The following is a 12587-nucleotide window of genomic DNA, read 5'->3' on the forward strand; positions in this document are numbered from 1 at the left end:
TCTGCTTGCGTTAAAGCCAGGCTTGTACATTTTCAGGGTCAGAATGATACTTTGGCTGGTAATGTATTTTAAATCCTAATAAAAAGTTAATGCCAAAGAACCCGATCATGACGGAAGGATGTTTGTTGAAAAGCTAGAATCTAAAATGAATCTAATATGGACTAGTTGAAATCAACGATGTTAAAATGTAATGCACAGTAACGGTCTGTGGAAGTATTGGATTTAAAAGTTGGTTTTGTGCTAGGCAAATATTTTACTCTTCTGGGCAGAGAGTAGGTATCTGTGGATCACAAAAAAAAACTTTAAGATACTTGCTGCTGTATAACCGTAAAAAAAAAAAAATAACGTTTAGATTTTTCCCGTAGGGTTGACTAAGGGAACGCTATGTGACTGATAACTCACGTAGCGATAACTCAATTAATTGATCGGTCAGTCGACAGAAAAATAATCTGCTACTATCTTGATAACCGTTTTTTGCTAAGCAGAATCAGTGAAACAAATCCTACACATTGTCATGTTTAAGTTTCTCTAATGGGAGGATTTGCTGCTTCTCTCTGTCCTACATCATCTTAAAGTGAAAATCTTTGGGTTCGAGACTTTTGGTCGGACAACACAACAAAATGAAGGGTGTCAAATTGGTCTCTGGGAGGTTATGATTGGCATTCTTTTACTATTGTTTTGACATATGTCATAGACCAAACGATTAATCTAGAAAATAATCGGCAGAGTTCTGAGGTCACAAATAGGGCTGCGCTTCTCAGTTCTGTATCTTCTGGGAAATTTGAAATCAAATAGATTTTTTTTGTTGGAGGTAAAACACACAAGATGACAATTTAAAAAAAATAATGTAATAATAATTTCTTTGTCAATTTAGATTAGGAGGTAACCAAATTCTGTGAAGGGGGCTCTAAAAGTACAATCCCTACACAGCGACCAATCTGATGACATGAGATTAAAACGTTAAGATACAGTATTTCTCGTCGAGATTAAAAGTTGTCTCGCATATCGGTACACAATTGCAGAATTACGTCTGTACTACTCAGGACCAATTCACATTAAATCAATCGGTGCCAAATTTCAGTACCTGAGAGAGCTTCTCTGTCCTCTCTGCATGTTTCACAGAGGGCGCGGCTCAGCTCCGACCTATTTTATTATTTTTTACTGTCTATGGCTCCAACACACACACACACACACACACACACACACACACACACACACACACACACACACACACACACACACACACACACACACAGAGGTGCGGTGCAGACGGAGAGAAAGTTTACCACCTCTGCAGGTAAGACACGGCAATGTCGGTAAAGCGGACACAAGTGTGGTTACACTTTACAAAACTTCATGCAGACAGCGTTTGCTGCAATATAATATAATAGAGAGATAGCCGTGCAGTTAATGTAGGCCTACCCTCTGAGATAGACAGGTGTTCTCTGTTACCCTGGTGACTGACTGACAGGCATAAGACAGACGCGTTCATATGCCATGGTGACTGACTGACTGACTGGACAGACAGACTGGAGGTTGTAGGGCATGACAAGGCAACTTTATTTCCTTGGCACCTTTTTAGCAACAAGGCAATTTAAAGTGCTTTGAATAAAACATTAAAGAGCAATTAAAAACGGTCATGAAAATAAAACGGGCTAAAAAAATGATAAGATACAAACTAGGCCTGCACGATTCGGGGAAAAATATGAATCACGATTTTTTTTTTTAGCTTAGAATTGATATCACGATTCTCTGCCACGATTTTTTTCTCACAAAGAGTAATGTTTACTGCACACATGAACCATGACAAAACAAATTGGCCGTACCAAACACAGATCTTTTTTGGCACCTATAGCACATTGCGCATCACTGCAAGCCTGTAAACATAGAGGCTTCAATGAAGAGAAGGGAGAGCACTGCAGCGCTTTAAAACCTATTTTATACAGTCTATGTTTAAAACTCACAGAAGAAAATAGTAGCGTTTGCGATGCAGTCGGCTCGTAAAATTTAAATGAGAATCGAAGTCATAAAAAAAAAAAAAGAAAGTTATTTTAAAATTCGTGAACAGGGTGAATCGAGATCACGATTTTATAACGATTAATCGTGCAGGCCTAATACAAATACAAGAAAAATAGTTATAGTGCAGTGTAAGAAATGAATAGTTTTTTTATTAATAGGTTGTAGGGACAGGTTTGAGAGTAGAGAGGGAAGCCACAGTTAGTAGGTCAGAAGCCTTTTGACTTTGTGGCAAAACCTTTTCACAGTGCTCATTTTTCATTTTGTGACTATTTTTTAGGGGTGGGAATCAGCAGGGGCCTCACGATACGATATCATCACGATACGATATCATCACGATACGATATCATCACGATACGATATCATCACGATACGATATCATCACGATACGATATCATCACGATACTTACGTCACGATATGATATTATTGCGATTTTAAACATATTGCAATATTCTGCGATATATTGCAATTTATTACCTTTTTTCCAACTTAAAATTTTTCCCAATTTCAAATGATGTCCCCAAAAGGAAACTTTGTCAACATCTGTTTTACCTAAAAAGATACATTTCTCTGTTTGTTCATCTCACTTCAATTTTATTGCTGCAAAATGGGATTGTCAAGCAGACAGACTGACCAACACATATATAATAAAAGATCGATACTCGGCGTCTTTGTATCGATACAGTATTGCCACGGAAAATATCGCGATACTATGCTGTATCGATATTTTCCCCCACCCCTACTATTTTTCCAGTCATATTTCATCATTTAAGTTTTCTTTTAAAATAGTGTTAAAATCCCGTGTCTCGTCTCGTGAGCCGAGTGTCTCGTCACACCCCTAATGTATGCAGGCGTTGTTTCCCCATCGACCGTTCAGTTGGTTGAGGAGTAGGTAGAATTTCAGTCGACCACCATTGTCTTTGGTTGAATACAGCCCTACTGTGAATGTGTCAGTCTGATTCAGCTCGGTGTTCTCCCTTTATACCCCTTCCTCCCTCCTGCTGTGACGATTGGGGTTTTTACTCGGTGGTTACATTAACTGTCCCTTTCCTCAGAGTGCAGTCCGTCTGTGGTCTGTCCTGTGGAAGCAGAGTGCATGGTGGCCCAGTAATAATGTGATTACAACAGACTGCTTCGGCATGAAACCATCAGCGTGCATCGATTGTGTGTGCGCACACATACACACAAAAAACAAGTGACAGGGTGTACAGTATAAATCGATTTGGCATTTTTAATTAGTTTGGTTGTCGTGGTTGCAAGGGTGACTGACAGTCTTGGTTCTTTTTCCTAGGCGATGCCTACGCGGCAAGCTCCAGTCCCTTCCTGTCAGGTTATCCTGGCCACTCCCCCTTGACCTCTGAACCTGCGTACAGATCGGCCAATCCCAGCGGTCTGCAGATGGCTCAGCTCTGGGCATCACACGCTCACGAAGGTAAATCACCATTCTCTCTCTCCTTCTGAATCAGTACAGACTTCAGATCCTCAAAGACGCATCGCATTTTCATGACATTACTCACCGTCTGCTCCCGTCCAAAGCCCAGGAGGCTCTTCGTTCTGTTTCTCGTTGCTTACACCAGTGGGATCCTGTTCCATTTCTGTCTCTCTGCTGCTAGCTGGCTGTGTGTGTGTCTGGGTCTGGGTCTGGGTCTGGGTCGTATGTGTCTCGTTTCCTCCGTCCTTCACCTGTCTCTTACTTCTTCCTGCCATGCGTTACTGTAATCTATCTTCCTCTCTCTTGTTCTTTTTGGGAGCTTCCTGTCCAATATGTCTCTTTGTCTCTGTCTCTCCTGCCCCACTTTTCCACGTCTCTCTCCTGACCTAGCTTAGGAACACAGTTTTAGACGGTTAGTTTTTTTTTTTGGTCCTCTCCATGGACCTGTCTGTGCTCTTCTTAAGGCCTGTTCAGCAAGTGATTGGATCTCTGTTCCCTCCTCATTCCCGCCTGTCCTTCTGTGTCCTTATCGAATCTTGCTGGAGTAGAAGCTCGTATAGGAGGGAATGTATCCCGCGGTGCATTTTGGCAAGGTAAAGGGAGAAGGACGAATGGATTCTATTTAGGGTCAATTTTAAAACTGATTGTATCACCTGTGTGAGACAGATCTCATCCAGTGCTTCTCAAACACAGCAAATAAGATTATGTGTGATTTAATTTCTTTAAGATTTAGTTTCAATCTTACTCGCTTCAATTTAGGGACGGTTCATGAGGGCGACACTATAATTATAGGCAAAAGTCTGAGCAGTAACTTCTCGACTCTTAGCTTGTTCCCTGGCAACTGCTCAGAGCCAAGAATAGTCCGCAGGCACATATAACACACCTTAAAATGGCAAATTTGTGTTTTTACGCTTCAGTTGCTGTGCAGATTAAACAATCAAGATATAATGTGTGAAGAAGTGAGCTTTTGAGGTGCTGGTAGCATTTTGTTACTTTCAGGCAGAGCCAGGCTAGCTGTTTCCCTCTGTGTCCAGTCTTTATGCTAAGATGAGCTAATAGTTATATCTGTATGTCGAACTAATTCTTTAACGCTGGATTACATGCATGCCATGTTTCCTGTGATTTTTAAACTGAATCCAGTGCGGGAATGGCAGACTCCGCCACTGACAATGAAAACTACTACACTGAGAGGTCATTACAGAATGTAAATACATTGAATGGCTGTGGCAGAAAAAATGACGACCATAAATATATCAAAAACAGGGTTGGATCTTAAAATAATCTAAAGGATTATACCTTTTTGAAATTGTACTTAATTGTACTAAATGCACAAGTCGATCACTGGGCCTTCTGCTCTGCTCACACCCTGTTAGACTTTACATTCAGCCAAAGAAGGAGGGATAAAGGATGGCTGGACTTTTTGATGTTCGATTTAAAGTTTAGCCTGAATTGCGGCTGAAGTATCTGAAGAAGCTAAAAGCTCCTGCTGGCTAGAGAAGCCTTGGTATCGACTTGCTCTGATATGGATATAATCTTTCACGGCCTAAGAGAGATTCTTATTACCTTGTGGATGGCTTTAATAGCAGCTAAAGTTACTAAAAGCTGGAGACGTTTCCGGGCGGCGGCTAAGAGGCGGACTTTGGATATGCCTGGGATGCACCGTAGCTGCACAGGAACCCCGTATCAAAGCTGTTAGAGATCAAGGTTAGCTGTTAGCTGTGGTTAAAGGAAGCCTTGCACGAAACGTATTCTGCATGCCTTTGGTCCCTTCCCATCATTCCTCTTATATTTCTGTCTCCCTATGCCTTCCTCTAACCGCTGACACCCTCACCACCCGCCTCCTCCTGCTTCTCCATTTCTGCCTCCCAGAACGGCGAGGAGACAAATTTATACTACAGCTCTGCTGCCTGGCACTTCGTGCTGGAACGACAGCGGCCTCTTTTGATATTTCCTGAAGTGGCCGGAGTGTGGGAACAGGGAATGCCTTGCCCTCTCTGGGTGGCTGCGGTGACACCAGCCAGTGTCAGGGTTTGCAGCCGGCTCACTCCTAACACAGAAATCTAAAACATTACACCATGCGAGGCTTTGTCTATATTAAGAGCTGGTCTCTGAGAGCAGCAGCTGTCGGGCAGACTCTTGCCTAACCTCAACCTCAAGCTGAACTCATGAACAAAACAAAATAGTGGGTTATGGAGGTGACGTAGGGCCTGTAAACAAAGTTTAATAGGATTGAAATGGTCTCAAATCTGTCGACTAGTCTGAAATCAAAGTTGAATCAACACCTTTCTAAAACAATTTGATTCGAACCTTTATGAAGGCAGGATTTATTGCAGGATCATCCACTGTTTATAGTCCGGTTAAAGTCACTCATTAATTCCCAGTGGCTGTAAAAAGGGCTGCATTGAAAGATTATTTAAATTATTGATTAATCATTTAGTCCGTCAAGTGTAAAAACCATAGCGGGAAAAAGTTCAAGTTGAAGTCTTCAGGTGTTTTTTTTTTTCGTCCAACCAACAGTCTAAAAAGATATTTATAGATTATTTCACAGTGATATAAAATAGGTAAACGTAATCTCATTTGAGAAGCTGAAATCAGAAAAATGTTTGGCATGTCTGCTTGAAAAATTACCAAAGCAATTAATCGATTTTCAAAATAGTTGCCAGTTACTTTGCTGCAGTTCGACTCAGCCGCTCCACATGTAAGAATTAATATTCATTTTGTTATATAACAGCAGAAGATGCTTTTAAATCCGTGCATCACATTTCCAGGGGTTGTTTATTAGCTCCAAATAGTCCTCGTAATAAGTTCAAGGAAGCCATAATATTAACGCGACGGAGAATAGAGAATAGGTTATTGTCAAGTCTCTGTTTTTGTGTAAGCTACATTGTATAATGACATGTTGTTTGTGTCTTCAGGCTACCCTCCTCTGCCAAGCAGTCTGTACTCCAGCCCCTACCTGTCCCTGGGGCACCTGGATTCTCCCTCGCTCTCCCAGCACCCTCTCTACGACTCACATAAAGGTCAGTCGCTGTCTCACTAACAACGTTCATGGAGACAAGTAGCTGAATTTGGTCTACATATTCTCTCTCTCGCTCTCCTATCCTGTGATACATGAATGGAAGTAGGTTTCATTCAGTGAGGAGACTTGTAGTTTGTTGTGGAATGGAGCCAGATACGGGCGACATTTGGCTGCTTTGATCCTTATTTTATTGTCATGTTAAAATGTATAGTACATCTCCTTTTCCACTATATGACTGTTGCATCTCTACCGTAGGTTTGTGTTTTATTTCTTGGCAAGTCGACAGTTAAATATTCATCATGCTCACCTCTGCGTCTGCGCTGCTCTGAATCTTCAACTGTTTCAACAGTTTGTGTTTATATAGTGTGTGTGTGTGTGTGTGTGTTTGTGTTTGTAGACTCATGTTTCTCATGTTTTGTTCATTTTAGAGGGCTTTTACCTGCCAGCCTCCTTGAGCCAATTGCCTCTCCACCCTCCGTCTGCTCCTCCGACCGTCCCGTCCAGCTCCACACCCCCCCAGAGGACGTCCCGAGATGGGGGTAGGGACCGGCCGTACCGGGGGGAGCGGGAGAGAGAGCGGTCGAGAGAGGAGCAGAGGCCGCACAGTGTGGTGGACCTGACGCAGGACGGGAGGAGCGCGGAGGACCGCAGGGCGAGGAGCGGCGACCGGGAGCGAGAGAAAGAAAGGGACCGGGACACGGAGAGAGACAGAGATAGTTGGCCCTTCCATCCTCACCACCACCAGCAGAAGTCACACTCCCAGCCTTCCACAGTGGAGCCCAGATCCAGGCGGTCACCTCCACAGCACTCCTTCCCTTCAGGCGGGGGTGGGAGGTTTAATGGTCCAGAAATGGACAGAGGGGGTCAGGATGAAGAGGGGGGCTCTCGACCACACCATAACCATAACTCTAACGCTAATTCGAATAACTCAAACTCCCACTCAGACAGACAAAGGAGGAATGACTCTGTAGCCACGTCAGCTGGGACCCTCCACATCTCCTACGCCCTTCCTCCTGCGTTTCAGCCCTCCGGCGCTGGCCCGCCCCAACCCTCCACACCCAGAGAGTCTATGAGAGAGCAGCGAGTCAGCGCACCGACATATGTGCCTTCTGTGGAGGTTTACGACGAGCGGGTCGGGCCCATCCAGATCGCCTCGCAGGCCCGCGACAACAAACACAGAGACAGAGAAAGGGAACGAGACAGAGAACGAGAGCGCGACAGAGACAGAGAGCGTGAACGGGAGAGAAACCTCGAGAGGGAGAGCTACAGGTTTCCTGAGAGGAGCCTGATGGAGCATCCTCGACTCTCCCAGTCTGGCGATTCAGGCAATCAGAGAGAGGAAGGTTCTGTCATTTGTTCAAATGGTTCCATTGGTAAACGAGGTCAGGACGTGTCTTACTCCTCCAGTCAATCAAGGTTCAGCCCGGAAACCAGGGACATCTCTAAACACTCAATCCAATTGGGCATAGAGCGGGCAGCGGCGGAGCCTAAGTGGAATACCATCAGCCCTTTAGCCAACTATGCCACGAGTCACATGGCTGCTCTAGCAGCCCAACACGGACACACACTCTCCTCCCCCCACAGCCAGCCGACACATGCACAAATGCCCCATTCCCCTCACACGACTCATCGGCCCAGCAACAACCCACACTCCGCCCACAGCCATTCCCCCCAGAATCACCCCTCCCAACACGGACACGGGCGTGCAGCTGAGGAGGGGAGTCAGAGACGCTACCTGGACCCATCTGCGCTCTACCGACCTGGGGGGTCATTGGCAGGAGAGCGGGGTGGGGGATCAGGGTCGGATCCCACAGAGGTTTCAGCCATGCAGAGTCTGATTAAATACAGTGGGAACTTTGCTGCTGAAGGTCCGGGGTCCTCCAGGCACGCTGCGGATGGCAGAGGGCCCTTTGGGGGTCTGGCTCATGTTGGTATGGAAGCCGAGAGGGAGAGGGAGAGAGAAAGAGAGAGGGAAAAAGATAGAGAGCGGGAAAGGGAAAGAGACAGGGAAAGGGTATCGGTTGGATCAGGTGGTTCAGGGGCGTTGAGAATGCCTCCCCAGCTGAAGAGAGAGCAGGAGCGGCCGGACAGCGCCCGCTCGTTTGGCCGGGAGGCGGAGGGGGAGGTGCGCCACCCTCCGGTTGGCATTGCTGTGGCTGTGGCCCGGCAAAGAGACAGCGGAAGCACCAGTAAACAGACCAGTGGACCCTCAGACACACAGAGAACCCTGCTGCAAACAGCTATTAAAGGTAATGATGCCTTTAATGTAAAACTGCTAAACTACTGCTAAACACAGTTTTTAACGCCTATAATATACTATTGCTGGGGGCTAACCCTCTAGTAAAATCTTGTTTTCTTGCATGTGAATGATGGATGTACAAGAGGAACCGAAAACTGAATGTTTTCTGTGATCATTCGTTTATGCATTTTCATTGGATATGTCATGTGGTGACGTTCACTCAATCAAGTCGCTGTATATTTGATAGTTTCTGGCAAGTTAAATCAAGTATACTTAATTCATTAGAAACATTTCCCCCCTGCTTTTTCAACTCTCTCTGCTGTGGCTCCTCTCAGATTGGCACTTCAGGGAACACGGATGCCCTTAGTTAAATGAACCGAGAGCAAATTATTCCTCATTTTGGTATGCATGAATAATGGAGGATTCACTTTCTTTTGGATCAAAGTTGTGTTTCCTCAGCCCATGTTTGACTTTGAGGTGCTCGTGCACGTAACATGATTAGAATGGTAGAAACAACTTCCCCCACCCAAAGAAAATGACTAATTATGTCATGGGTTGTATTTTAGTTGAAGGCCCTATTTTGGCGAGTTCTTAGGCTCTCCGTGCTGCATAGCAATTCCTGCCATACAGCGCTCTCTTCTTGTATGCCAAGGTCATTCAGCTACTGTGCTCCCTCTCCATCTCTCGGTCTGTCTCCTTGTTTCTGGTTCTCTCTCGGCTCCATGCTCTTTCTGTCCTCCCACGGCTCAGCCCCTCTCTCTTACTCTCAGTGTCTTGCTCTTTTCATTTCGTTGAATGTCTCTCTCCTTCCCCACCCTCCCTTCCTCTCTGAGAAGGTCTTTTGTAGCGGCACTCCCTCCTTGTCCCACCTCAGGGCCCCTGCTCTTTCTCCACTCTTTTCTCCACCTCCCAACCACCACCCTCTCTGCATTAAACATGTCATTACAGAGGGCTGCTAAAAGCTACAAACAAGCCTTGAATTACAATAAGACCATGGGTTCGTTGCTAAGCAATGGATCAGTCGTGTGTGTTGTGTTTTACTATATTCGTGGGGTCCAAAAACTGGGGAATACAGTATACTTGTGGGGTCTGCACAGCCTTGTGGGGCCCAAAATGCTGGACCCCACAAGGTTAAAGGGCTGTTTGAGGGTTAAGACTTGGTTTTAGGATTAGGGTTAGAATTAGGTTAGGTTTGGGTTAAAACGCAAAGGTTATGGTAAGGGGCTAGGGAATGTATTATGTCAATGACGGGTCCCCACAAAACACACTGTGTGTGTGTGTGTGTGTGTGTGTGTGTGTGTGTGTGTGTGTGCCTGCCTGCCTGCCTGCCTGCCTGCCTGCCTGCCTGCCTGTTGGGGGCGTTTATCCATTTCCTTGCTTGAGCAGAGTGATTGGACTAATAGCACCAGTCTCTTATGCTGAGAAGAGCTCCAAATAAACAGCAGAGGATTTACACAGAAAACACATGGCTGGATGGATGAATGAGCGGATGCAGGAAGGATATAGGCTAATGATGAGAGATGGACAGATGGATGTACTGTAGATCGATAGGTTGATATACAGGAAGCAAGAGGTTCGTCGGGAAGTAAAGAATATGGATGATGGAGTGAGGACCAGTGATGAAGGAATGGGCAGAAAGAGGGGGCGTGTAGTGCTAATCGCTGGCTTTCTGATGCAGAGGGGATAGCATGCAGGACAGGCTCCCTGTAACCTTGGTAACAGTCTTTAAACCTTTCCCGCTGAGCATGTCAGGGATTGTTAAAGTCCCTTGTCCCTTTACGGGCTACACATACACACACTTTCAGAGCAGAACTGAAGGGTTCAGCACACTTGTATGAAACCTTTCTGCTGCTCGGGGACCTTCAGTCAGCGACGATGAGATGGAAGAGCCTCATGTTTATTCTGGACTGCTTGGTTGAGTGCTGCTGCTTCCCTTTCTTATTTATTTTTTGCTCTCCATCGCTGTCTTCTGGCCATTTTTATAGTAAGCATGATGGGTTTAAGGCTCTGTGTGTGTATAGTGAGGCAGAAGTGGTATGTTCACACGTCTCCTGTGGCACTAGACTAATAACTGATAAGTGCTGACACTCAGAGTGAGAGCTGTCACTGTGTGTGTGTTGTGTGTCCAGTATGTGTGCACACGTTCTGTGTGTGTTCAGGCTGTGGCCCTACATTGTATTTTTAGCTTCTCTCGGTTTTGACATGTTGTGTCACTATTACGTAGCCAGTGTCACCTTGTCTTCTACCCCTCTCTCCACTGCTACAGTATCACCCACTTTCCTCTTTCACTTCTCACCACATTATTGCTTCCTCTTACCTCTCAACCTTCCTGTATATCTTCTTTCACAGCTCCTATTCTTTACTATAATATATACTTTACTTACTAACTTCTGTATTTTTCAACCTCAACCCTATTTCCCCTTGTTTTTAGTCAGCAGCGGCGAAACAAGCTGCAATGTAACATTAATAGGGCAATTGCGCACCTTCAATTTACGTCCACTAAAAGTGCTGTTTTGCCACTGACGTGCTCAGATTATTGTTTTTAAGTGTCTGACAACATTATGGAAAGGACCCCTACAGAGGTCGGTGGAAATAGGCTGGCTCTGTACACGCTAAAAGTATTGTTTATTTAATTGGAGTCTGGTGAGTTTGGCGGACCAATTTCAAAGATATTTGTTCACATTAGTTACTTGGACAGCAATGCATAGGAAAATAGGGTCCAGGTTGAAAATTACAGAAATGACCCATTAACACTCAAGGAGCCTCAGTGATAGTGCTACTAAACATCTTTATGTGTGTCTGAACCCATCATAGATGAGGAGCGAGGGGAGGAGCGGGGTCGTCACCATGACGACCGACTGCTGGCTGGCCGGCTGGAGCGGGAGCAGGAGAAAGTGCTCAGGTAAAGGGGTGTGGCTGATTAGTAATATTATCCTTCTTAACCCAAACTTGAGTGGTAGCCAATTGAAAAAGTGTAAAGAAATGTAGCGAGTTGGACGTTAACCGGTGGCAAAACATTTGCACTCATTTTTTAATTACATATCTTTTTGTTTGTTAAATGTACTTCAAAACACACCGTCTTAAATAAAACGGTCTTGTTTCCTTCCAGAGAGTCCAAGGAGCTGGCAGAGTTTACTCAGATGCATCCTACCCCGCTGTCTAGCAGCTTGACACCCAGCCTCATGACCCCCAACCTTATGGTGACAGGAGGGGCGGGACGATGGCCTCCCGACCCCTCAACTCTGACCTCTCACCCCTGGATGCCCCGACCTGGAGCCCCCCCAGTCTGGCTCTCCAGCTCCCCATACAGTACGTGGATCTACATGAGACTGGTGACACTTGCTTACTGCTACCAGCACACCAGTTTGGATGTTCCCAAAATTGCACTTAACATTCCTTGTGACACCTTGTGTATAATGGCTGAAGTCAGGCATATATTTAGTGATTTTTATTTTTATTTTTTTAAGAATTTTACGGCTTATAACAGGAGAAAAGTGATTAGATGTACTTCAAAAAATTACACTGATTTTGATAAACAATTAATATTTAAACTTAAGTAACTCCTAAGCTTAATGCTAAGTTCTGACTGCTCAGTTGTGAAGATTTTTCTTTTTCTTTTTTGTATGTGATAGTAATCTGGTTATCTGTGGGTTTTGGTCTATATATTCGACATAACATGCATCCACATGCATGTCAAATAAATCTCTTTGTCGGAGATGAATGACCTTCCATGTCTTCGTGTTGAGCTGCCACTTCATATGTCCACTATGGTAGACTGACAGATGTGGACAAGTACAGCGGCACGCCACTCAAAGCATTAGCAGGCCTAGTACAGTAGTACCAGCATCTCTTGTCCTTTTCAGTGAGCAGCTATGTCTTA

The 12587-nt window shown here is 44.9% G+C and overlaps 1 protein-coding gene across 4 annotated transcripts in view; it reads left to right on the plus strand.

Moving 5' to 3' along the window:
* The window catches only part of tnrc18 (trinucleotide repeat containing 18), a 50903-nt gene that overhangs the window by 15335 nt on the left and 22981 nt on the right, over positions 1-12587 (plus strand). For all 4 annotated transcript variants that reach the window (XM_035996785.1, XM_035996787.1, XM_035996788.1 and 1 more), the window contains exons 3-7: positions 3309-3449; positions 6365-6469; positions 6897-8717; positions 11522-11609; positions 11817-12016. In XM_035996785.1, coding sequence (XP_035852678.1) covers positions 3309-3449; positions 6365-6469; positions 6897-8717; positions 11522-11609; positions 11817-12016 — 2355 coding nt within the window. The remainder of the gene's footprint in view (positions 1-3308; positions 3450-6364; positions 6470-6896; positions 8718-11521; positions 11610-11816; positions 12017-12587) is intronic.

The sequence above is a fragment of the Sander lucioperca genome, chromosome 21 (assembly GCF_008315115.2).
Source record: "Sander lucioperca isolate FBNREF2018 chromosome 21, SLUC_FBN_1.2, whole genome shotgun sequence".
In the NCBI taxonomy this organism is placed as follows: Eukaryota; Metazoa; Chordata; class Actinopteri; order Perciformes; family Percidae; genus Sander; species Sander lucioperca.